At 40.8% G+C, this 27,345-nt stretch overlaps 1 protein-coding gene across 5 annotated transcripts in view; it reads left to right on the top strand.

Annotated features, from left to right (window-relative positions):
* The window catches only part of SERAC1 (serine active site containing 1), a 74,741-nt gene extending 47,637 nt beyond the window's left edge, over positions 1–27,104 (top strand). For 3 of the 5 annotated variants that reach the window (XM_019412676.2, XM_019412679.2, XM_019412678.2), the window contains 7 exons: positions 17,281–17,431; positions 19,101–19,242; positions 20,246–20,340; positions 21,842–21,939; positions 23,369–23,551; positions 24,705–24,848; positions 26,283–27,104. In XM_019412676.2, the coding sequence (XP_019268221.1) occupies positions 17,281–17,431; positions 19,101–19,242; positions 20,246–20,340; positions 21,842–21,939; positions 23,369–23,551; positions 24,705–24,848; positions 26,283–26,419 (950 nt within the window). In that variant the 3' untranslated portion in view covers positions 26,420–27,104. Of the gene's footprint in view, positions 1–17,280; positions 17,432–19,100; positions 19,243–20,245; positions 20,341–21,841; positions 21,940–22,433; positions 23,314–23,368; positions 23,552–24,704; positions 24,849–26,282 lie in introns of those variants that run through there. The other 2 variants (XR_002070836.2, XM_019412680.2) reach the window with 2 other exon arrangements.
* The last annotated feature ends 241 nt before the right edge of the window (positions 27,105–27,345 follow it).

Below are 27,345 nucleotides of genomic sequence, written 5' to 3' on the forward strand. Positions count from 1 at the left end.
GGAGGGAGACACAGAATCGGAAGCAGGCTCCAGATGGCCCAGAGCCTGACGCAGGGCTCGAACTCATGGACCGCAAGATCGTGACCTGAGCTGAAGTCGGACGCTCAACCGACTGAGCCACCCAGGCGCCCCTGTTGTTTATTTCTGAGACAGAGAGAGACAGAGCATGAGTGGGGAAGGGGCAGAGAGAGAGGGAGACACAGAGTCAGAAGCAGGCTCCAGGCTCTGAGCTGTCAGCACAGAGCCCGACGCGGGGCTTGAATTCACAAACCGTGAGATCATGACCTGAGCTGAAGTCAGTCGCTCAATCGACTGAGCCACCCAGGCGCCCCTGTAAATCTTAATAGTATCAGGTCTGTAACTTCTTTTTAAGTTTATTTCAGAGAGAGAAAGAGAGTGCCTGCGATGGTGGATAGGCAGAGAGAGAAAGGGAGAGAGAGAATCCCAAGCAGGCTCCACACTGTCAACACAGAGCCCAATGTGGGGTTCAGTCCCACACACTGTGAGATCATGACCTGGGTTGAAATCAAGAGTTGGGCACTTAACCAGCTGCACCACCCAGGTACCCCACAGATCTGTAGTTTTTTACCATCCAGATTTACAAAAGTTAAAAAGATGTTGGTAATATCCACTGCTGGTGAAGGTGTGTGAAAACTGCTCCTCTGGTACATTGTTGGTGGGGATGTAAATTGATTCAGTTTTTTGATGGGTACTTAGTAGTACCTATTAAAAGAATGTATATACCATTTGAAATAGTAATAATACTACAAGGACTCTCCTACCTAAATACTCATGAGTGTTATTGAAGATTTGTATATAAAAATGTTTATCAGTTGTTTGCAGTATGGAAAAAATGGAAACAACCCAAATGTCTGCCAGTAGCAATAATGGTTAAATAAACAGTGGTATATTCCATCCATGTTAAATGCTATAGTTAAAAAGAATAAAGCTGATGTATATGGAGAGCATTCCAAGAGACATTGCTGAAGTACACGATCAAGTCATGGAACAGTAGGAATAGTAAGATTCCATTTAGGAAAAAAAAATGCATGTAGAGCCACAGTGTATGTGTATAAATGATAGGCATGCGACTGAATTTTTTAAAAAGGTTTGGAAAGGTGTCCACCAAACTTTTAACCATGGTTACTTCTGAGGATATACATGGAACTGGGAAATGATGGGAGTGCTAGAGTGGGAATTTGATTATTAAGTGCTATTTTTTAAATATAATTTGTTAATTTGTCAAATTTATTTATCAAATTGGCTAACATAGAGTGTGTAAAGTGTGCTCTTGGTTTTTGGGGTAGATTCCCATGGTTCATTGCTTACATACGACACCCAGTGCTCATCCCAACAAGTGCCCTCCTCAATGCCCATCACCCATTTCCCCCCGCCCCCCATCAACCCTCAGTTGTTTAAGAGTCTCCTATGGTTTGCCTCCCTCCCTCTCTGTAATTATTTTTTCCCCTTCCCTTCCGCCACGGTCTTCTGTTAAGTTTCTCAAGATCCACATATGAGTGAAAACATATGATATCTGTCTTTCTCTGACTGACTTAGCATAATACCCTCCAGTTCCATCCATGTTGCTGCAAATGGCAGGATTTCATTCTCATTGCCAAGTATTATTCTATTGTATATATCAACCACATCTTCTTTATCCATTCATCAGTTGATAGACATTTAGGCTCTTTCCATAGTTTGGCTATTGTTGAAAGTACTGCTATAAACATTGGGGTACATGTGCCCCTATGCATCAGAACTCCTGTATCCCTTGGGTGAATTCCTAGCAGTGCTACTGCTGGGTCATAGGGTAGGTCTATTTTTAACCTTTTGAGGAACCTCCACACTGTTTTCCAGAGTGGCTGTACCAGTTTGCATTCCCACCAACGGTGCAAGAGGGTTCCCGTTTCTCCACATCCTCGCCAGCATCTGTTGTTTCCTGAGTTTTTAATTTTAGCCACTCTGACCAGTGTGAGGGGCTATCTCAGTGTGGTTTTGATTTGTATTTCCCCGATGAGGAGTGACGTCAAGCATCTTTTCATGTGTCTGTTGGCCATCTGGATGTCTTCTTTGGAAAAGTGTCTAGTCATGTCTTCTGCCCATTTCTTCACTGGATTATTTGTTTTTTGGGTGTTGAGTTTGGTAAATTCTTTCTAGATTTTGGATACTAACCCTTTATCCAATATGTCATTTACAAATATCTTTTCCCATTTCGTTGGTTGTGTTTTAGTTTTGTTGATTGTTTCCTTTGCAGTACAGAAGCTTTTTATCTTGATGAGGTCCCAATAGTTCATTTTTGCTTTTAATTCCCTTGCTTTTGGAGATGTGTCAAGCAAGAAATTGCTGTGGCTGAGGTCAGAAATATTTTTTTCCTGCTTTCTCCTCTAGGGTTTTGATGGTTTCCTGTCTCACATTCAGGTCTTTCATCCATTTTGAGTTTATTTTTGTGAATGGTGTAAGAAAGTGGTCCAGTTTCATTCTTCTGTGTGTTGGTGTCCAGTTCTCCCAGCACCATTTGTTAAAGAGACTTTTTTCCATTGGATATTCTTTCCTGCTTTGTCAAAGATTAGTTGGACATACATTTGTGGGTCCAATTCTGGGTTCTCTATTCTAATTTGTCGATGTGTCTGTTTTTGTGCCACTACTATACTGCCTTCATGATTACAGCTTTGTAGTAGAGGCTAAAGTCTGGGATTATGGTGCCTCCCGCTTTGGTTTTCTTTTTCAATATTACTTTGGCTATGCGGGGTCTTTTGTGGTTCCATACAAATTTTAGGATTGTTTGTTCTAGCTTTGAGAAGAATGTCAGTGCAATTTTGATTGGGAATGCATTGAATGTGTAGATTGCTTTGGGTAGTATTGACATTTTAACAGTATTCTTCCAATCCATGAGCATGGAATATTTTTCCATTTCTTTGTCTCGTCTTCAATTTCCATCATAAGTTTTCTATAGTTTTTGGCATACAGATCTTTTACATCTTTGGTTAGGTTCATTTCTAGGTATTTTATGGTGCTTGGTGCAATTGTAAATGGGATCAATTTCTTGATTTCTCTTTCTGTTGCTTCTTTATTGGTGTATAGAAATGCAACTGATTAATGTATATTGATTTTGTACCCTGCGACTTTGCTGAATTCATGGTATCAGTTCTAGCAGCCTTTTGGTGGAGTCTTTCGGGTTTTCCATGTAGAGTATCATGTCGTCTGCAAAAAATGAAAGTTTGACTTTTTCTTTGCCAATTTTGATGCCTTTGATTTCATTTTGTTGTCTGATTGCTGATGCTAGGATTTCCAACACTATGTTAAACAACAGTGGTGAGAGTGGACATCCCTGTTGTGTTCCTCATCTCAGGAGGAAAGCTCTCAGTTTTTTCCTACTGAGGATGATATTAGCTGTGGGCTTTTAATATATGGCTTTTATGATGTTTAGATATGTTCCTTCTATCCCGACATTCTTGAGGGTTTTTATTAAGAAAGGATGCTGTATTTTGTCAAATGCTTTTTCTGCATCAATTGACAGGATCATATGGTCCTTATCCTTTCTTTTATTAATGTGACGTATCACACTGATTTGCGAGCATTGAATCAGCCCTGCAGCCCGGGAATGAATCCCACTTGATCATGGTGAATAATTCTTTTTATGTGCTATTGAATTCAGTTTGCTAGTATCTTGTTGAGAATTTTTGCATCTGTGTTCATCAGGGATATTGACCTGTAATTCTCCTTTTTTGTGGGGTCTCTGTCTGGTTTGGGAATGAAAGTAATGCTGGCTTCATAGAATGAGTCTGGAAGTTTTCCTTCCATTTCTATTTTTTGGAACAGCTTGAGAAGGATAGGTATTAACTCTGCTTTAAATGTCTGGTAGAATTCCCCTGGGAAGCCATCTGGCCCACGACTCTTATTTGTTAGAAGATTTTTGATAACTGATTGATTCAATTTCTTCACTACTTACGGGTCTGTTCAAATTTTCTATTTCTTCCCGTTTGAGTTTTGGTAGTGTATGGGTGTCTAGGAATTTGTCCATTTCTTCCAGGTTGTCCAGTTTGCTGGCATATAATTTTTCATAGTATTCTCTGATAATTGTATTTCTGAGGGATTGGTTCTGATAAGTCCATTTCCATTCGTGATTTTATCTATTTGGGTCCTCTCTCTTTTTTTGAGAAGTCTGGCTAGGGGTTTATCAATTTTGTTTATTTTTTCCAAAAACCAGCTTTTAGTTTCATTGATCTGTTCTGTTTTTTTGGATTCTATATTGTTTATTTCTGCTCTTATCTTTATTATTTCTCTTCTTCTGGTCTTGGGGTTTCTTTGCTGTTCTGCTTCTAGTTCCTTTAGTTGTGCTATTAGATTTTGTATTTGGGATTTTTCTTGTTTCTTGAGATAGGATTGGATTGCAATGTATTTTCCTCTTAGGACTGCCTTTGCTGCATCCCAAAGGGTTTGGGCTGTCATGTTTTCATTTTCATTTGTTTCCATATATTTTTTAATTTCTTCTTTAATTGCCTGGTTGACCCATTCATTCTTTAGTAGGGTGTTCTTTAACCTCCATGCATTTGCAGGTTTTCCAAACTTTTTCCTTTAGTTGATTTCAAGTTTCATAGCACTGTGATCTGAAAATGTGCATGGTATGATCTCAATTCCTTTACATTTATTGAGGGTTGTGTTTTGACCCAGTATGTGATCTATCTTGGAGAATGTTCCATGTGCCCTCGAGAAGAATGTGTATTCTTCTGCTTTAGAATGAAAAGTTTTGAATATATCTGTCAAGTCCATCTGGTCCAGTGTATCATTCAGGACCATTGTTTCTTTATTGATTTTCTGCCTAGATGATCTGTCCATTGTTGTAAATAGAGTATTAAAGTCCCCTGCAGTTGCCACATTCTTACCAATAAGACTGCTTATGTTTGTGATGAATTGTTTTATATATTTGGGGGCTTCTGAATTGGGTGCATAGATATTTTTTATAATGTTTATTTTTGAAAGAAAGAGAATGAGAGAGAGCGTGTGCGCGCACACACACATGAACAGGGGAGGGACAGAATCTGAAGCAGGCTCTAGGCTCTGAGCTGTCAGCACAGAGCCCGACATGGGGCTCAAACTCATGAACCCTGAGATCATGACCTGAGCCAAAGTCGATGCTTAACCAGCTAAACCACCCAGGTGCCCTGGGTTCATAAACATTTATAATTTTTAGCTCTTCTTGATGGATAGACCCTGTAATTATGATATAATGCCCTTTTTCTTCTCTTGTTACAGCCTTTAGTTTAAAATCTAGTTTGTCTGATACAAGTATGGCTACTCCAGCTTTCTTTTGACTTCCAGTAGCATGATAGATGGTTTTTCATCCCCTCACTTTCAACCTGAAGGTGTCCTCAGGTCTAAAATGGGTCTCTTGTAGACAGCATATAGATAAGTCTTGGTTTTTTTATCCATTCTAATACACTATGTCATTTGATTGGAGCATTTAGTCCATTTACATCCATGGATGTAGATATGGATATGAAAGATACGGATTTAGAGTCATTGTGTTATTTGTAGGTTTCATGCTTGTAGCGATGTCTCTGGTACTTTGTGGTCCTTGAGACATTCCACTCACAGAGTCCCCCTTAGGATCTCTTATAGGCCTGGTTTAGTAGTGATGAATTCCTTCAGTTTTTGTTTGTCTGGAAAAATCTTTATATCTCCTTCTATTCTGAATGACAGGCTTCCTGGATAAAGGATTCTTGACTGCATATTTTTCCTATTCAGCACATTGAGTATTTCCTGCCACTCCCTTCTGGCCTGCCAAGTTTCAGTAGATAGGTCTGCTACTACTCTTATATATCTACCCTTGTAGTTAAGGCCTATTTGTCCCTAGCTGCTTTCAGAATTCTCTCTTTATCTTTGTATTTTGCCAGTTTCACTGTAATATGTTGTTCAGAAAATTGATTCTTGTTACATCTGAAGGGAGTTCTCTGTGCCTCCTGGATTTCAATGTCTCTTTCCTTCCCCAGATCGGGGAAGTTCTCAGCTATGATTTGTTGAAGTACACCTTCCATCCCTTTCTCTTTCTCCTCTTCTGGAACTCCTATGATATGGATATTATTATATTTCATTGAATCACTTAGTTCTCTCCCTTTGTGGTCCAGAATTTTTTTTTCCTCAGCTTCATTTTTTTTTCCATAATTTTATCTTCTCTTTCACTTATTCTCCCCTCTGCCTCTTCAGTCCTCACTGTCACAGCCTTTAGTTTATTTTGCACCTCACTTACAACATTTTAAAATACATCATGACTATTTATTAGTTCCTTGATCTCTGCAGCAATAGATTCTCTGCTGTCTTCTATGCTTTTTTTCAAGCTCAGCGATTAATCTTATGACTATTATTCTAAATTCTTGTTCAGTTATATTGTTTATATCTGTTTTGATCAATTCTTTAGCTGTCATTTCTTCCGGGAATTTCTTTTGAGGAGAATTCCATTTTGTCATTTTGGCTAGTTTTCTGTCCCTTATGTGTTTTATTTATTACCTACAATTTTTTTTAACTTTTTTTTTTTTTTTAATTTACATCCAAATTAGTTAGCATATGGTGCAACAATGATTTCAGGAGTAGATTCCTTAGTGCCCCTTACCCATTTAGCCCATCCCCCCTCCCACAACCCCTCCAGTAACCCTCAGTTTGTTCTCCATATTTATGAGTCTCTTCTGTTTTGTCCCCCTCCTATTTTTATATTATTTTTGTTTCCCTTCCCTCACGTTCATCTGTTTTGTCTCTTAAAGTCCTCATATGAGTGAAGTCATATGATATTTGTATTTCTCTAATTTAACTTAGCATAATACCCTCCAGTTCCATCCATGTAGTTGCATATGGCAAGATTTCATTCTTTTTGATTGCCGAATAATACTCCATTGTGTGTATGTATGTACACAGACACACACACACACACACCACATCTTCTTTATCCATTCATCCATCGATGGACATTTGGGCTCTGTCCATACTCTGGCTATTGTTGATAGTGCTGCTATAAACATTGGGGTGCATGTATCCCTTTGAAACAGCACACCTGTATCCCTTGTATAAATACCTAGTAGTGTAATTGCTGGGTCATAGGGTAGTTCTATTTTTAGTTTTTTGAGGAACCTCCATACTGTTTTCCAGAGTGGCTACACCAGCTTGCATTCCCATATCCTGTATGTGTTTTAAAAGCTTGTTATGTGTCCTGCACCTGCAAGCACTACTATATTAAAGAGGGGTCATACATTATCCAGGGCCTGGTCCTTCAGGAGATGTTTTTTGGAGTGTATTACTTGCTTTCTGTTGTGACTCTGTTTGTTTTATCTCCCTACTCATAGTGATGTTTTGGACCCTCCACTAGGTGTGCTTTGATTTGTTGAAGTAGCCCTGGAAAAGAAAACAAACAAAGTACAAAAAACAAAACAAAAACAAACACACACACAAACCCCCCCACAAAACACCAGCTACAGCAAACAACAGGGCAGGGGCGGTGTTGATGGAAGAGGCCTTATCCCATACAAAGAGAGAAATGACGGGGGCAGGGAACAAGAAAAGAAAAGAAAATTGACCAGGTAGAGACACTATATGACTTAATCCAGAGAGAGAGGAAAATAAAGCAGCTATAGAATGGGAATAAAGAGAATCGATTCAATATGTCTGCTTAAACAAACCAACAACCAGAGTAACCAGACTAGAAGAGGGAAGAAATAAGGTGAAAAGGAAGAAAAAAAAAAAAATATATGTATATATACATATACACATATATACACATATATACATACATATACACATATATGCATATATATGTATGTATATATATGTATATATATATATATGTATATATATATGTATATATATGTGTATATATATATGTGTATATATGTACACATATATATATGTGTATATATGTACACATATATATATGTGTATATATACACATATGGGTGCCTTGGAATCACTGGTAGCCCTTGCCTGGAGGAGGGGCCATCTGGTTCCTCAGTGTCAGTCCCGCTCCAGTGGGTCCGCTGTTACCAGGCGCGGAGGGGCGTGGTTGGGAGTAGGTGGGCCCCGCCTGCCCTGCTCCCCCCGCCCCCCCGCACTCTATTCCCTGAGGCCCCACCTTGCTGGTGACGGGGAGAAAAATGGCGACACCCCACTCTCTCCTGCACAGACTGGGTGTCCCAAACCACTCTGTTCAGGCTGTCCTCACAGTGCCATGGGCGTGAACGAGGAGGTTTGTCCCGCTCCGCTGACTCAAGCACCTCAGCGATAGGCTGGGATTTAAACCTTGAGGTCTTAAAGGGTCCCGCTCCGTGCTCCCTGGTTCCGGGGAAGTGCCGCTCTACGCCACCAATATATGGCCTCTGACTGGCGGGCACCGGCAGTCTTTGTCCTTTAAATGGTAATTTATATACCTTCTTCCCACAGCACTCCAGGGAGGGGATTGCTTTCTCCCACTGTGGACTGTGCCTCCGAACTAGGTACCGAGCCAGGGGCTGTCTCCCCTTCTCCCCAGTTGCGCAAACAGGGCAGCTGGCCCCAGTCCTGAGAAAGCCCCGCAGTTAGAGATTGGATCTTTGTGCATCCTGGTCTGTGGTTTTTCTCTTGTCTGGATACAGTCCTACACTTCCCCAGACTCTCTTCTGCAGAAGGGGATCCCTCCCATCCGTGCCTACCTGCCTGTTTTATCATCTCTCCCGGTTCGCTATCATGCACCTGTGGCCTGCCAGGTTGTCCCCGTGGGCCCCTGGAGATGGAATCTGTCACTCTGCAGCCCAGACTCTTGGAATTCAAAGTCCTTTGGTCTCAACACTGCTGTGTTTGAGGGACGAGGAAACTTCGGGTCCCCCTACTTTTCCGCCATGTTGATTTCCCGTTATTAAGTGCTATTTTTAAACAATTGCTTTTATAATGAACATATAGTCAGATGTTACAGAATTTAGAAGCATTGAATCTTAAAGACACAAGTTTTCCAAGGGGCATTTGATGTTTTATAAAAGGTGAAGCATCTCAGGCATTGTGAAAATAACTTTGTCAACTAAAAAAAGCCATAGAAATGGCTTGCACCTTGCTTTCTGTTGCGTTTCCTTTCTTGGGACTCCATTAAAAATAAAGCCATCTTTTTCAATGTATACCAGTAATATACCTGTGTATCTCTACAGGTAGAATTTCAAAACATTCTTATATTGTTATTATAAAGCATTCTTTTTTCCCCCTTATTATTATTTTTTTTTAATATATGAAATTTATTGTCAAATTGGTTTCCATACAACACCCAGTGCTCATCCCAAAAGGTGCTCTCCTCAATACCCATCACCCACCCACCCCCGCCCTCCCACCCCCCATCAACCTTCAGTTTGTGCTCAGTTTTTAACAGTCTCTTATGCTTTGGCTCTCTCCCACTCTAACCTCTTTTTTTTTTTTTTTCTTCCCCTCCCCCATGGGTTTCTGTTAAGTTTCTCAGGATCCACATAAGAGTGAAACCATATGGTATCTGTCTTTCTCTGTATGGTTTATTTCACTTAGCATCACACTCTCCAGTTCCATCCACGTTGCTACAAAAGGCCATATTTCATTTTTTCTCATTGCCACGTAGTATTCCATTGTGTATATAAACCACAATTTCTTTATCCATTCATCAGTTGATGGACATTTAGGCTCTTTCCATAATTTGGTTATTGTTGAGAGTGCTGCTATAAACATTGGGGTACAAGTGCCCCTATGCATCAGTACTCCTGTATCCCTTGGATAAATTCCTAGCAGTGCTATTGCTGGGTCATAGGGTAGGTCTATTTTTAATTTTCTGAGGAACCTCCACACTGCTTTCCAGAGCGGCTGCACCAATTTGCATTCCCACCAACAGTGCAAGAGGGTTCCTGTTTCTCCACATCCTCTCCAGCATCTATAGTCTCCTGATTTGTTCATTTTGGCCACTCTGACTGGCGTGAGGTGATATCTGAGTGTGGTTTTGATTTGTATTTCCCTGATAAGGAGCGACGTTGAACATCTTTTCATGTGCCTGTTGGCCATCCGGATGTCTTCTTTAGAGAAGTGTCTATTCATGTTTTCTGCCCATTTCTTCACTGGGTTGTTTGTTTTTCGGGTGTGGAGTTTGGTGAGCTCTTTATAGATTTTGGATACTAGCCCTTTGTCCGATATGTCATTTGCAAATATCTTTTCCCATTCTGTTGGTTGCCTTTTCGTTTTGTTGGTTGTTTCCTTTGCTGTGCAGAAGCTTTTTATCTTCATAAGGTCCCAGTAATTCACTTTTGCTTTTAATTCCCTTGCCTTTGGGGATGTGTTGAGTAAGAGATTGCTACGGCTGAGGTCAGAGAGGTCTTTTCCTGCTTTCTCCTCTAAGGTTTTGATGGTTTCCTGTCTCACATTCAGGTCCTTTATCCATTTTGAGTTTATTTTTGTGAATGGTGTGAGAAAGTGGTCTAGTTTCAACCTTCTGCATGTTGCTGTCCAGTTCTCCCAGCACCATTTGTTAAAGAGACTGTCTTTTTTCCATTGGATGTTCTTTCCTGCTTTGTCAAAGATGAGTTGGCCATACGTTTGTGGGTCTAGTTCTGGGGTTTCTATTCTATTCCATTGGTCTATGTGTCTGTTTTTGTGTCAATACCATGCTGTCTTGATGATGACAGCTTTGTAGTAGAGGCTAAAGTCTGGGATTGTGATGCCTCCTGCTTTGGTCTTCTTCTTCAAAATTACTTTGGCTATTCGGGGCCTTTTGTGGTTCCATATGAATTTTAGGATTGCTTGTTCTAGTTTCGAGAAGAATGCTGGTGCAATTTTGATTGGGATTGCATTGAATGTGTAGATAGCTTTGGGTAGTATTGACATTTTGACAATATTTATTCTTCCAATCCATGAGCAGGGAATGTCTTTCCATTTCTTTATATCTTCTTCAGTTTCCTTCATAAGCTTTCTATAGTTTTCAGCATACAGATCTTTTACATCTTTGGTTAGATTTATTCCTAGGTATTTTATGCTTCTTGGTGCAATTGTGAATGGGATCAGTTTCTTTATTTGTCTTTCTGTTGCTTCATTGTTAGTGTATAAGAATGCAACTGATTTCTGTACATTGATTTTGTATCCTGCAACTTTGCTGAATTCATGTATCAGTTCTAGCAGACTTTTGGTGGAGTCTATCGGATTTTCCATGTATAATATCATGTCATCTGCAAAAAGCGAAAGCTTGACTTCATCTTTGCCAATTTGGATGCCTTTGATTTCCTTTTGTTGTCTGATTGCTGATGCTAGAACTTTCAGCACTATGTTAAACAACAGCGGTGAGAGTGGGCATCCCTGTCGTGTTCCTGATCTCAGGGAAAAAGCTCTCAGTTTTTCCCCATTGAGGATGATGTTAGCTGTGGGCTTTTCATAAATGGCTTTTATGTCTTTAAGTATGTTCCTTCTATCCCGACTTTCTCAAGGGTTTTTATTAAGAAAGCGTGCTGGATTTTGTCAAAGGCCTTTTCTGCATCGATTGACAGGATCATATGGTTCTTCTCTCTTTTTTTGTTAATGTGATGTATCACGTTGATTGATTTGCGAATGTTGAACCAGCCCTGCATCCCAGGAATGAATCCCACTTGATCATGGTGAATAATTCTTTTTATATGCCATTGAATTCGATTTGCTAGTATCTTATTGAGAATTTTTGCATCCATATTCATCAGGGATATTGGCCTGTAGTTCTCTTTTTTTACTGGGTCTCTGTCTGGTTTAGGAATCAAAGTAATACTGGCTTCATAGAATGAGTCTGGAAGTTTTCCTTCCCTTTCTATTTCTTGGAATAGCTTGAGAAGGATAGGTATTATCTCTGCTTTAAACGTCTGGTAGAACTCCCCTGGGAAGCCATCTGGTCCTGGACTCTTATTTGTTGGGAGATTTTTGATAACCGATTCGATTTCTTCGCTGGTTATGGGTCTGTTCAAGCTTTCTATTTCCTTCTGATTGAGTTTTGGAAGAATGTGGGTGTTTAGGAATTTGTCCATTTCTTCCAGGTTGTCCAATTTGTTGGCATATAATTTTTCATAGTATTCCCTGATAATTGTTTGTATCTCTGAGGGATTGGTTGTAATAATCCCATTTTCATTCATGATTTTATCTATTTGGGTCATCTCCCTTTTCTTTTTGAGAAGCCTGGCTAGAGGTTTGTCAATTTTGTTTATTTTTTCAAAAAACCAACTCTTGGTTTCGTTGATCTGCTCTACAGTTTTTTTAGATTCTATATTTATTTCTGCTCTGATCTTTATTATTTCTCTTCTTCTGCTGGGTTTAGGCTGCCTTTGCTGTTCTGCTTCTATTTCCTTTAGGTGTGCTGTTAGATTTTGTATTTGGGATTTTTCTTGTTTCTTGAGATAGGCCTGGATTGCAATGTATTTTCCTCTCAGGACTGCCTTTTCTGCGTCCCAAAGCATTTGGATTGTTGTATTTTTATTTTCGTTTGTTTCCATATATTTTTTAATTTCTTCTCTAATTGCCTGGTTGACCCACTCATTCGTTAGTAGGGTGTTCTTTAACTTCCATGCTTTTGGAGGTTTTCCAGACTTTTTCCTGTGGTTGATTTCAAGCTTCATAGCATTGTGGTCTGAAAGTATGCATGGTATAATTTCAATTCTTGTAAACTTATGAAGGGCTGTTTTGTGACCCAGTATATGATCTATCTTGGAGAATGTTCCATGTGCACTCGAGAAGAAAGTATATTCTGTTGCTTTGGGATGCAGAGTTCTAAATATATCTGTCAAGTCCATCTGATCCAATGTATCATTCAGGGCCCTTGTTTCTTTATTGACCGTGTGTCTAGATGATCTGTCCATTTCTGTAAGTGGGGTGTTAAAGTCCCCTGCAATTACCACATTCTTATCAATAAGGTTGCTTATGTTTATGAGTAATTGTTTTATATATTTGGGGGCTCCGGTATTCGGCGCATAGACATTAATAATTGTTAGCCCTTCCTGATGGATAGACCCTGTAATTATTATATAATGCCCTTCTTCATCTCTTGTTACAGCCTTTAATTTAAAGTCTAGTTTGTCTGATATAAGTATGGCTACTCCAGCTTTCTTTTGGCTTCCAGTAGCATGATAAATAGTTCTCCATCCCCTCACTCTCAATCTAAAGGTGTCCTCAGATCTAAAATGAGTCTCTTGTAGACAGCAAATAGATGGGTCTTGTTTTTTTATCCATTCTGATACCCTGTGTCTTTTGGTTGGTGCATTTAATCCATTTACGTTCAGTGTTATGGAAAGATACGGGTTTAGAGTCATTGTGATGTCTGTATGTTTTATGCTTGTAGTGATGTCTCTGGTACTTTGTCTCACAGGATCCCCCTTAGGATCTCTTGTAGGGCTGGTTTAGTGGTGACAAATTCCTTCAGTTTTTGTTTGTTTGGGAAGACCTTTATCTCTCCTTCTATTCTAAATGACAGACTTGCTGGATAAAGGATTCTCGGCTGCATATTTTTTCTGTTTAGCACACTGAAGATATCGTGCCAATCCTTTCTGGCCTGCCAAGTTTCAAAAGAGAGATCAGTAACGAGTCTTATAGGTCTCCCTTTATATGTGAGGGCACGTTTATCCCTTGCTGCTTTCAGAATTTTCTCTTTATCCTTGTATTTTGCCAGTTTCACTATGATATGTCGTGCAGAAGATCGATTCAAGTTACGTCTGAAGGGAGTTCTCTGTGCCTCTTGGATTTCAATGCCTTTTTCCTTCCCCAGTTCAGGGAAGTTCTCAGCTATAATTTCTTCAAGTACCCCTTCAGCACCTTTCCCTCTCTCTTCCTCCTCTGGGATACCAATTATGCGTATATTATTTCTTTTTAGTGTATCACTTAGTTCTCTAATTTTCCCCTCATACTCCTGGATTTTTTTATCTCTCTTTCTCTCAGCTTCCTCTTTTTCCATAACTTTATCTTCTAGTTCACCTATTCTCTCCTCTGCCTCTTCAATCCTAGCCGTCGTCGTTTCCATTTTGTTTTGCATTTCGTTTAAAGCGCTTTTCAGCTCCTCGTGACTGTTCCTTAGTCCCTTGATCTCTGTGGCAAGAGATTCTCTGCTGTCCTCTATACTGTTTTCAAGCCCAGCGATTAATTTTATTATTCTAAATTCACTTTCTGTTATATTATTTAAATCCTTTTTGATCAGTTCATTAGCTGTTGTTATTTCCTGGAGATTCTTCTGAGGGGAATTCTTCCGTTTGGTCATTTTGGATAGTCCCTGGAGTGGTAAGGACCTGCAGGGCACTTCCCCTGTGCTGTGGTGTATAACTGGAGTTGGTGGGCGGGGCCGCAGTCCGCCCTGATGTCTGCCCCCAGCCCACCGCTGGGGCCACAGTCAGACCAGTGTGTGCCTTCTCTTCCCCTCTCCTAGGGGCGGGATTCACTGTGGGGTGGCGTGGCCCGTCTGGGCTACTTGCACACTTCCAGGCTTGTGGTGCTGGGGATTTGGCGTATTAGCTGGGGTGGGTAGGCAAGGTGCACGGGGGCAGGAGGGGCAGGCTTAGCTCGCTTCTCCTTAGGTGATCCACTTCAGGAGGGGCCCTGTGGCAGCGGGAGGGGGTCAGATCCGCTGCCGGAGGTTTGGCTCCGCAGGAGCACAGAGTTGGGTGTTTGCACGGAGCGAGCCAGTTCCCCGGCAGGAACCGGTTCCCTTTGGGATTTTGGCTGGGGGATGGGCGGGGGAGATGGCGCTGGCAAGCGCCTTTGTTCCCCGCCAAACTGAGCTCTGTCGTCCGGGGGCTCAGCAGCTCTCCCTCCCTTTGTCCTCCAGCCTTCCCGCTTTCTGAGCAGAGCTGTTAACTTCTGACCTCCCAGACGCTAAGTCGCGCTTGCTGTCGGAACACAGTCTGTCCGGCCCCTCCGCTTTTGCCAGCCAGAGTCGGGGGCTCCGCTTGGCCGGCGAGCCGCCCCTCCGCCCCGGCTCCCTCCCGCCGCACCGCCTCGCCGCCCTTCCTACCCTCTTCCGTGGGCCTCTCGTCGGCGCTTGGCTCCAGAGACTCCGTTCTGCTAATCTTCTGGTGGTTTTCTGGGTTATTTAGGCAGGTGTAGGTGGAATCTAAGTGATCGGCAGGACGTGCGGTGAGCCCAGCGTCCTCCTACGCCACCATCTTCCCTCTCCCATAAAGCATTCTTTAGAACATTTTGAAGGGACATTTTTTTTTTGATGTTACAAATTTGAATATTGTTAAAAAATGATGATTCGGTCTGAGACTTCTGGGTTATTAAATACTGGCCGCCTATCATCACACTGATCCTTAACACTTTTGCCACGGAGCGTGGGAGGAGGACATGGGGACAGCTGAGTGCCTGCTGGGCTTGGTAAATGCAGTTTTTATTTGGATTTATTTATTAGAACCTTCTTCCGGCCCAAGTAACTTGACTGAGGTTCCACAGCATCGGTAGGGGACAGAAATTTTAAGCCCAAATCTTTCTGCCCTCAAGGTCCATGTTGTATTATTTTAAGTTATATAAATAACATGTGAATAGATTCTCCTGGTAAATAACTTCAGAGAACATAGAGCAAAAAAGTTAAACCCACCTTTTTACGGAGCCCTCCCCAACCCAACTCCCTCCTATGAGGTGATGACCAGGCACCAAACTAGGTGCCTTTATAGGTGTGTGTGTGCATGCGTGGGCGTGTGTTTACATGCACTTCCATACATATTTATGTGCAAAAAGTGTCATGTTTTAAGTACCAAAAACATGAAAAATAAATGAAGCCATATTGCACATAGTATGGCTTTGTGTCTCTTTAAAAAATAATGTTTTGGGGGCACCTGGCTGGTTCAGTCAGTACAGCATGTAACTCTTGATCTCCAGGTTGTGAGTTTAAGCCCCACGTTGGGTATAGAGATTACCTAAATAAATAAACTTAAAAAACAACCCATACTGTAGCCATATTGTAGTATAATCCTATGTTGTTGAAGAAAAAAAGTGCAATATAAAGTATATAGCATGTATATATTAGGGGCACCTGGCTGGCCCAGTTGCCGGAGCCAACTCTTGATCTCTGGGTCTTGAGTTTGAGCCCTATGTCGGGGGTAGAGTTAACAAAAAAAAAGGTCATTGAGAAGTCAAATAGCTGTCAAATACTGTGAATCTCTGAGCTGAGAAAAAAACGTTTCCTTCCTGAACCCCATGTTTTACAGACTTTCATATATCAAGCACTATTACTTTTTTAATATTATTTTTTAAAATTGAAACCTAATGTACAGTGTTATATTAGTTTCAGGTGTACAATATGTTCACCCATTGTACGTTACTCAGTGCTTATAAGCGTCCTCTTTATCCCCTTCACCTGTTTCTCCCATCCCCCCACACCGGCCCCTCTGGCAACCATCAGTTTCTTCTCTATAGCTAAGTCTTTTTTTTTAGTTTGTCTCTTTTTTCTGTTTTCGTTTCTTAAATTTCACATATGAGTGAAATCATATACTATTTGTCTCTGACTTATTTCACTTAGCAGGATACCCTCTAACTGCAGCCATGTCATTGCAAATGGCAAGATTCCTTTTTTTTTTTTTTTTTTTTTTAAGGCTGGGCAATATTCTGCATATATACCACATCTTCTTTATCCACTTATCTGTGGATGGACACTTGAGTTGTTTCCATATCTTGCTCTTCCATATTATAAATAATTCAGTATACATAGGGGGACCTATGTCTTTTTGAATTAGTGTTTTTGTTTCATTTGGGTAAATACCCAGTAGAGGAATTACTAGATCCTATGATAATTCTATTTTTAATTTTTTGATGAACCTTCGTACTGTTGTCCACATTGGCTATACCAGCTCACATTCCCACCAAGTTTCCTTTTTTTTCCACATCATTGCCAATACTTGTTATTTCTAAGCAAGCTCATTATAAAGAAATCATTTCTTATGTGCATTAAACACTGCTAATGTGACTGACAATCAGGATGAAATAACTAGTATTAAAATTACTGAGTTTAATAATTCTTGCTGAAAGCAAAATACCCTATTTTCTTACCGTTGATGACATCTCTAGTCATTGCAACTTTTGTTAGATTTTCTAAATAAAGAAAATGGCTCTTAAACCCCTACCTTCTTTGAGACCTCCTATAGAGGAGAGGGTACCTGGCTTGGGACATGATGTGCTGTGGGACCCAGAGGACCTTAGGGCAGAATGGAGTTGGAGTAGTCGCTCTTTTCTGTGAGACAGACGCTGGAGTCTGCCTTTCTCCTGTTATTTTCAGCCAGAAACCGCTCATAGTCTGAGATGGAGTAGCGTCGGCATTTAGGAGCTTGTTCTTCTCACCAGGTTGGGTTTCTATACTGGCAGAAGCAATGAAGTCTCCCCGCATAATGGAGGCCTCACATGCTGCCAGAACCCTGGCTAATCTAGACCGAGAGACCATGCGAGAAAAATACCAGGACGGCGTGTACGTACTACACCCCCAGTATCGCACAAGGTAAGAAAGCAAATGGTGTCGCTTTGTCTCCTGTGGGGAGGTAAAGCCTAGAGGGCTTATCTTTTTATTTTATTTCTGCGTAATTTAGATGTTAAATGCCTTACAGATAATCCTGATAACCTTATATACTGACTCCGCTTGTCCATAATAACCTCAGAAGAATTGCAGGCTGTCATGAAAGTATGGAACTGGCTAAATTATCAGCGTGATTTTACACCAAGGGCCGGCCTTCAGTAAGATAGTGTTCACCTCCTGGAGTGTGGCCCGCTTGAGTTTTGTAATGTGGGTTGTTTGTTTCACTGCTGGGTTCTTGGAGTTCTGAGTTAATAGCTGATTAGGATTGTAGAGGTTGGTTTGCATGGAAGGAGATAGGACACTCTATGCAGGCAATCCTATTAGTCTGGTTCTAGAACTCAAAAGGACTGCAGAAAGTTTATGCAAGTTATAAAATCATGCACTAGAAGGAAGAAGTTGTAATAAATTTGACTCCTACTCCTTAAGGTTATATCTGGTCACCATTTCCAGTTGTATCATTGCTGAGATCGTAAATATAGAAAGGACCACAATGAAAAACTTACATATTTCTGGGATTTTTGTCAGGTACTTTATGTATTTATTTATTTAGAATTTTTTTAAAAAGTTTTTATTTATTTTGAGAGACGGGGAGAGAGAATCCCAAGCAGGCTCCCTGCTGTCAGCGCAGAGCCCTTTCGCAGGGCTCGATCTCAACAGAACCCTGAGATCATGACCTGAGCTGAAATCAAGAGTCAGACCCTTAACCAATTGAGCCATCCAGGTGCCCCTTGTCAGGCACTTTAAAATAATACCTCAGAGGAGTGCCTGAGTAGCTCAGTCAGTTAAGCATCTGATTTCGGCTCAGGTCATGATCTCATGGTTTGTGGGTTTGAGCCCTGTGTCAGGCTCTGTGCAGACAGCTCAGAGCCTGGAGCCTGCTTTGGATTCTGTGTTCTCCCTCTCTCTCTGCCCCTACCCTGCTCACACTCTGTCTCTCTCTCTCTGAAATAAATAAACATTAAAAAAAAATAATACCTCAGAAAATAGTAAAAACATTTCATTGAAAAACGGATTGCCTGGATAATTCCAATTTATAAACAAATAATATGGAAATGTATTTTATATGTATTGCATAATTGTGCGGGTACTATAAATAACTTACAAGTAATACGCTATGTCCAGTTTTTAAAAATGTCCTATCTAAAGACAATAAATTACTTTAAAATCTCATTTCTGCTAAACATTTCCCTTGATAAGTTTTAAAAAATCTCTCCTGCATACTCAATTTGAAACTACACTAACTTAATTTCTTAAATACTTTTATTGATTTGTGGAGTATTCTCATGAAATTCTTTGGAGGGCAGTCTATGACATATGTCGCTTCATTAGTCACCAGACTTATTCCAGTTGACTTTGGTTGGTCTATTGGCTGGATGTGTGTCCACTTTTATAGAGTGGCAAGCACGCTCCATGTCTCTGTGCCCAGACTCCTTACAGGGATCCTCGGCGCACCTGTGCTTACACGGCCTGCCTTCGTGGTTTTATTTGCTGTCATATAAGCTTGCTAAGCACCATCCACAGAGTGCTGTGTAGATTCTTTCCCAAGCAGTAATGCGTTTATTCTGCTTCTTTTTAAAACTCTCTCCCCCGTCAGTCAGCCCATTAAAGCAGATGTCCTTTTTATTCATGGCCTTATGGGAGCAGCATTCAAAACATGGCGCCAGCAGGACAATGAGCAGCTTTTAACTGAAAAGATTTTAGAGGACGATGCCAGGTATACAACATGTTGGCCTAAGGTAAGGAAGTGCTGACTTTGGTTAGGCCACCTTCTTCATGACACATTGGTGTCTCCAGCTGTCAGGGCCTCATTGTGATTTGCTTGTTTTTCTCTTTCTACTGGGATTTTTCTTCCGTGCAGATTTTCTGTTCCTTGGGGACGTTCGCAGTATATTCCTGAACAGCTCGTCTTGTCACCCTGCCTTCTGTTGTGTAATTTCTGATCAGGGTGTAGGCTATAACTCTCAAGGAGTATTTCACTAAGTTAAAAAATGGGTGAGGGCTAGTATTTGTTCACTCCTATTAAAAATATAACCCATAACATATTCATAATAGTTAGCTAGTTCTGTGACTTTAATAATTATAAAAACAGAAATACTTTGAAGAAATAATTCTACTTTGGATTTCCTTGATGACATTTCTTCTGAGGGCCTTAACTCTGAGATGAATGCGTCCAGTGGAATATACCTAAAGTTCAGTGAACACGGTTGTTGCACATGTGCAGTTTCTTGGACTTTGTCCCACCGTGGCTTCCTCACCTTCACAGAGGCTTATCCCGCAAAGAATGGTTTGCACTTGGTCTCTAGCAACACTGAAGTACGATAGACCCTGGGTCCACTGACAACTGTGACTCAATTAGTATCTCTGAGTTCCAGGTCAAATCTTCAACCGTCATATTCTCTGTGCTGAGATCATAACTTTCTAGTAAGTGCTCTCCAAAATCTAATTTGATCTGGATTCCAGGAACTCCTTGCTTTTGGCTATAGTGCATTAAAATTGAGAATATGTTCTGGAAATTTGCATTGGCTTTATGCTTATAAATATTGGTGCCACCTTGTGACCAGAGACATAAAAAGATAAAACGTTGGAACTGGTTTTCTAGTCACCTTTAAACTTTATTCTAACGCTATGTTTATTAGTCGTCAGTATTACAGTGACCTTTAGTTACAGGTATCAATTACTAGGAAATAACTGAAGCAGTGGAGATTCATATATGTTCTTCTGTACCTTTTAATTATATAGACATGGTTGGCAAGAGACTGTCCTGCTCTCCGAATTATATCTGTGGAGTATGACACCAGCCTGAGCGACTGGAGAACGAGGTGCCCGATGGAAAGGTAACAGAGGAAGCTGTGGGCTGGGAGGAAGGGCCAGGGTCCAGGCCACAAGTGGACCCTCTGGGGTGGGGAGAGGGGCTTTAGCTTTTGATGCCACAGACAGAATTTTATTATGAAAACCCTAGCCTTTTTTCTCTTCCTTCTAGAAGGAGTTAGTAATACATAAACAATGAAATAGTATAAGGCTTAGATACAGCATCAATGTTGGATTCCTAAAGTGGTTCATTTGTAACTATTCGCATAGTAAGGACCAGTGGATTCTATAGCAAAGTCTCCTTTACTCTCAGAAGTAAACGTGAAGCTTTTTCCTTCCGTGTTCACAAGTATATTGACTAAAGGAAGCAAAGAAAAAGATGCTGAGCACTGTAGGCTCCCGGTGTCACTTGTAGGTCACATGTGCTGACTGTATATACATGAAGGAGCCCTGGACCTCTTGGCTCCGGGACCAAGACTGTAGCTGATTCTACCTCTGACCCACTGTGTGATCAACAAGCCATCTAACTTGTCTGGGAGTCTTGGTCTGCAAATTGAGAGAGTTGGTCGGAATCACTGTTACCAAACTGATTGTCACTGGTGAACGGTTCCCACTTAGGTGCCAGAGAAGTGTTCTGAGGGCCAGGGGGCAAGAGCTCAAGGGTTCTTCCCCATTTCACCTGGAGGAACTCTGACAAACCTTTATTGCAAGGAAAGGATTCTATATCTATAGTTTATTTTTATTTAAAAAAAATTTTTTTTTAATATTTTTTATTTATTCTTGAGGCAGAGAGAGACAGAGCATGAGTGGGTTAGGGGCAGAGAGAGAGGGAGACACAGAATCCGAAGCAGGCTCCAGGCTCTGAGCTGTCAGCACAGAGCCCGACCCAGGCCTCGACCTCACGGACCGTGAGATCATCACCTGAGCTGAAGTCGGACACTCAACCGACTGAGCCACCCAGGCGCCCCTAGATAAACAGTTTAAAACTACCAGACTACATAGTTTTGAAGTTCCCTTTTTGCTTGAAAATTACTTTGAATTTTCTGATTCTGATAGCTTTCTGGTATTTCTAAATAACCAAAATGACGAAAGCTTAATGTTTGCAGCATAAATACAACCAGCAATGGCAGGTGACCACATAGGTGAACTCACAAGAGACAACATGGTGTTATTTTCAGGCCACATAATGAGAAAGGACACACATCCTAAGTGGTGGGAGCAGTTGGTGCGAGACCCGAGCTTGACTTGTAAAAATTGCCACACGCATATTAGATGCTCAACCCCTGCTTGTTGAGTAAACGAGTGGCCTGTTCTGGGCCTAGATATTCCCAGTTATGCCAGTGTGACTAAGAAATGGGGAATGAGCAGTTGTAGAAATCAAGCAGAGAGAATAGGGGTATTCCTGACCCCAAAATGTAGTGTATGGTATTGGCCCAAAAAAGTTCTTGTCTTAAAAAACTGGAGAATGAAATTTGTGGCGGGGAGGCAGTAGCCCCAGGTTATTCCTGCTGGTTTCTTTTCGTTCAGGAAGTCCATTGCATTCAGGAGCGACGAGCTTCTGAGGAAGCTCAGAGCTGCTGGTGTTGGGGACAGGCCGGTCATTTGGGTGTCACACAGCATGGGAGGTAAGTACGTTTCATCGCTGTGAAGCCAGCCCTGTGAGGCTTTTGGAGCTGAGTCACCCCAGCTGTTTCACTTAACACTGGCCCTTTCCCCCCAAATTAACGTTTTTGGCCGTGGCTAAGTTTTTAAATTACTCTCCTCTCCTTCCCTGCTATTTGTTTTTCCAAAAGGGGACCACAAGGAACAGGAGTTTGACAACATCATGATTTCATGTAGTGAGAATCAGTAAACAGCAGAAGCAGTCTATGGCTTATATAAGCCTGACCATAAATATCCCTCAGCATTCCTGGCTGGTCCTTGTGCTCCCCGCTTCCCTGCTCCCCCGACCACTGCGGAGCCCACAGCCCCAGCCCCAAGCCTGCTGAAGGGGAGGTGTGATGGCATCTGGGACCTGGTGTAGGCTTGCTAAGCAACATCCCCTGCCCCTCCCAGCCCACTCCCCACCCCCTTTCTCTGCGAGTTTTCACCAGCTGCCCTGCAATGGGCCTTGTTGCAGCCTCTGACCTCGTTTATCTGACGAAACGCTCAGGATTGCAGACTCAGAGTTGGGCTTTTTCTGAGAGAAAGGAAGATGTAGCCGTTTGTGTCCGCAGAGGTCTACTGTCACCATCTAAGTGACCTTTGTGTTGCATCATCAGCTTCAAGCCCAGGGTAGGAGGACAGAAGAGATGGTGCCTTCCTGGGTGCATTTGCCTACGGAAGGTTTGTTTTCCTTGGGGGTTAAGCTTTAGGGGACTTTCTTTTGAATATTAGTACTGTCCTCATTGTGTGGCCATTAGTGGGTCACTGTGGGCAGGATGGGGAGACTAGTACTGCATATGTACTTCATTGATGGACACCCCAAATAGCAATGCCCGGCACTCCTTCTGTGGGACAGTGCATCCTGTGATAGAAGATCTGCATTTCAGGTGAGTTTGTAGAATCTTACCTGTTTGTAGGCTTGTGTTCTATACAGTTGGCCCTGGGATAGCATGAGGACTAGGGCCACTAACCCCTGCATAGTCAAAAATCTGCATATAACTTCTGACTCCCCCAAAACTTAGCTACTGATAGCGTACTGTTGACCAGACACCTTACTGATAACGGTCAATAAATATGTCTTGTGTATGTATACCGTACTGTATTCTTACAATAAATAAGATCATGAGAAGATATATTAACAGTACTGTACGAAATCCATTATGAGTGGACCTGTACGTTCAAACCATGCTGTTAAAGGGACATCTGTATTCTACATTATCAAGTGCTAATATTTTAAAGCCCTGTCTGTTGGACTATAGAGAATTGTTTAAACTTTTAAAAGAAACATCTTTTTTTGTGTATATGTTCCCTACCACCACCCCCCTGCCCCACTTTTTTTTTTTTTTTTTTTTTTTTGAATAATGGAAGGAAGAAAAACAGCTCATGCATTCTTTTTCTTTGTACAACTAGGTCTTCTTGTCAAAAAGATGCTGTTGGAAGCCTCTAAGAAGCCAGAAATGAGTACTGTTATAAACAATACCAGAGGAATAATTTTTTATAGCGTCCCTCATCATGGATCCCATCTGGCTGAATACTCTGTTAATATTCGCTATCTTCTCTTTCCCTCCTTGGAAGTCAAAGAACTCAGCAAGGGTAATATTTACCTTCTGTCACGAAGGGAATTGGGATTGTATTATAATATTAGTTATACAGGACAAGGAGGAAGAAAGTGTCTAACTTGGCTATATTATCCCATTTTATTATTTGCACTTGGTCTTAGCCAAAAGGCCAAGAAGTGATCCCATTTTATTATTTGTATACAAATCATGTTTAGACTGTCATAGAAAATTTTTAGTTTAGGCTTGATTTTTCTTTGATACTTTCCCTTAAGCCATTATTTGCTCAAATATGACAATTTTAATACTATCTTAAATATTTAAAATTTTAAGTATTACTCCAAATTACCAACGAACTGCTTTTTTCCATGAGTTCAGAAGGTCAACTTATTAAAACGTAAACAAACTTAAGATTTTCAGGATAGTAATTATAATGTACTATCTTTATTTTGATTGATAAGCATTTTCTCTTTTTCTGGAACACCTATTGATCACTTTGGAGCCCCTGGCTGAGCCTTAATATATCACTTGTCTTTTTGTTCAGATTTGCTCTCCTGCTTTATGGAGAGTTACTTCATCTTCTAAACCTTCTATTGAACTTTATTTTTGGAAGTTGTTTTATTTTCCACAAACTCTTTCTTGTTCTGACTCTTTTGAAATCATTTTAACGATACTAATCAGAGGTTTTTCTTAAAGTTCTTTTCTGTTTCTTCACTGAGTTCTGTGTCTTCTGTGCCCAGGTTTTTTTTTACCCCCTTTCTTTTCTTTTTGTTCACCAGGTCTGTCTCTTTTAGGTTGTAGGGTATCTTCTAGGATATGGTCTGTCCTGGTTGCCTTTTCCTAGTTGAGGTTGGGGGACAGGCACTCTGTGATTAGAGACAGGCTCTGTTGATGGGAGGTTGGGCTTTAGGGTGAAGGTGCCAGCCAGCACACTGAGGGACCCCTCAGTCCCACATACCACATTGCCCTACATACTTCCAGTCAGCCAGTAACATGTGGAACCTCTCCCTCTGCCTGCTGGCCTCTGTCAGTTCTGGGGTGGCTTTAGCTCTTTAGTCTCATCTTAACGGCTTCTTGGGAAGGAGAAAAAAGCCACGAACTTTCATCAGGACCCTAATTTTCTCTTTAGTACATTTTATTATGAATTGGGTAAACAATTTGTCACAGTCTTGTTTTCTGTAATTTTACAGATTCTCCTGCACTTAAAACACTACAGGATGACTTTCTGGAGTTTGCTAAAGACAAAAACTTCCAGGTGCTGAATTTCGTGGAAACACTGCCAACTTACATTGGTAGCATGATTAAACTGCATGTGGTACCTGTGGAATCAGCAGGTATTCACTCTTGTGAAATTTGTTCCCTATGAGATGCCTAGTTGGTGGTACCTATATTTAATCGGAAGCAACCCGTTTTTATGTTCAGCTTCTCAGCTAAGGAGACAGTTTTAAGAAGATCTAGATTCTATGATTCTTTTCAGCTATAGATTAAAATTTCTCTGCCAACATACAACCTTGGCATTACTCCTCTCCATCCCTGCATTTAACTGACTAGCTGGCCAGGGTTCATTGGCTGCTTCTAACTTAGCCATAACCAGTGAGCTCTGTCGCATGAAAGTAAGAATACAGAGCCCTTCTGTCCGAACCAAAGGAGCATTTCATTTAACAGACTGATGATTTGTTAAAGGTTTCTACATGCAGCTAAAAATGTGGAAGCTTTAGTAAATGGAGGATTGTATTTTTTTTTTTTTTCCGTTGGAATCTTAGATGGGGAATATTCAAACACCAGTTGTTGTTTTTTTTTTATAATACTGGAAATAACCAATACCTGTTACTGTGATGTATTATAATGTATCACAGGCTCTTTGAGGGTAGGGCCCAAATCTTAATTCTCTTTATAGCCTCCGACATTACTCTGTATGTAGTATATAACCCACACATTTCCCTTCTTGAACCGCTTTTCCCTCACCTGGTCAACTGGATCACCTCTGATACAGGGCTGGGTGCTATCTGGTGGTATTTGGCCATACTGAGGGCTCTCAGGGACAGTGTGGATCTGGGGTGCCTGGCAGATGGTTCTTCAGCCTGTATAACAAGTTTTGTCCTAAGTCCATTATGTATTATCTAAATAAAATGAAAGGCTTAATACTCTTTAGTGGAGCCTAAAGAGACTTTACTGCAAAGTAATACCCCATAGGGTGAGGAGTTCATGGGTTGAAGAACTTAAAAAAAGGACTTTGGAACTAGGACCTCTTGTCACTTCCAGCTAGGTGGACTTTGTTAGGCTGAAACATCAGAAACTCTATTAGATCTCTCAAGCACTAAATCATCTTACCCTGGTAGAGTGAAAGATGGATCCCATGTGAGACGTTCCCATTCTTGTCAGGATAAGGGAGCTCGTTATGAAGTATAACAACATAAACTCTAGAAAAAGAGGTGGTTAAAAGAACCGTGGAATAATTTAGTAATAACATGCAAATATGTAAAGGTTCTGAGGATGATACTACTCAGGTTCTGTTCACTGTTAGCAAGTAGGCCAGAACACATATATTCTACAAAGAGTTTATGAAAAGCATAAAATTACACCTGAGAATCCATTCTCATGTGATTAGTCACATGTAGTTTAGCAATGGTCACACTTCCGGTTCCTTTATCTTTTTAGAGTCCATTAGCACCACCAAATCACATTTGGAACCACCCAACTGTCCTCGTGCGGTATTGAAGGGGAAGCCTGTATTTTTACTTAGATTTTGACATTTTTGTTTTCTTCAGATTTAGGCATTGGAGATCTAATTCCTGTGGATGTTGACCATTTGAACATTTGTAAGCCAAAGAAAAAAGATGCTTTTTTATACCAGCGTACCTTACAATTCATCTGTGAAACTTTAGCCAAAGATCTTGAAGACTGACCGTTATCTTCTTCCATTTTGCAAGAAGTTTGGTGTTCTCTTTCTCTTTTAAAGCTCTAAGCAATCATGCAAACATATTCCCTGTGGCATCACTGTGGTCTGAAGCATGTTGCAGGCAACAGCCTATTCTCATTTCATGCACTGAAAAGCACAAACCTAAAGTGGCAATCAGAGAATGAAGGGCTAGACTGGATTCTTTTGATTTAAAAGAAATTCCATGTGCACTAGCTTATGTTTTGCAGCGTTGGCCCTGGTGCAGGGACCAAGCTGCTACGGACAGAGACTGCCTTTTGTCATCTGTGACTGTCTCCAGCTCATACCAGGAGGAACACTGATGGTTTCTCAAGGGAGAGCAATCATCACCTTCCATAAAAATGCCATTTGGAGAGTACCTAGACTAGAGAGGAAACTGAACTATGGAATATAATATATAGAATATAAATATTTTTTGTTCTGGGTTTCCATGTGCTGTAAATTTAAAAATATATATCCGTGTAAACCTTTGTCTAACATTAACTGTCAGACTTGTCATCCATGGGCAGTTCCTTATAAGTTTTTATTTTCATATTGCTGAGAATTCTCTTTTTAAAAGAATTGTAGCCTCTAGTAATTCTTTCCAGATTGCAGCTACCTATACTTGTAATTTTTCCCAGATAAGGATAAAGTAGCTAATCCATTATATATATATATATATCAGCAGTACTTAGTATGAAGATTCTCTGATTCTCTTTAGCTAAGTAACATAGACCTTTCTTTCATGCTCATTTGAAAGTTGCATCAATTGACCTTGAGCATGTAAGAAATATGAAATCACGTTAATGACTTTTTAGTTTTAAATAACAGCATTAAGATAGAAATCGCGTAATATTGATCCTTTTAAATATACAGTTGATTTTTAGTGTATATACAGAGTTGTACGACCCTCC

The sequence above is a fragment of the Panthera pardus genome, unplaced genomic scaffold (genome assembly GCF_024362965.1).
Source record: "Panthera pardus isolate Hobbes unplaced genomic scaffold, ASM2436296v1 HiC_scaffold_17, whole genome shotgun sequence".
In the NCBI taxonomy this organism is placed as follows: Eukaryota; Metazoa; Chordata; class Mammalia; order Carnivora; family Felidae; genus Panthera; species Panthera pardus.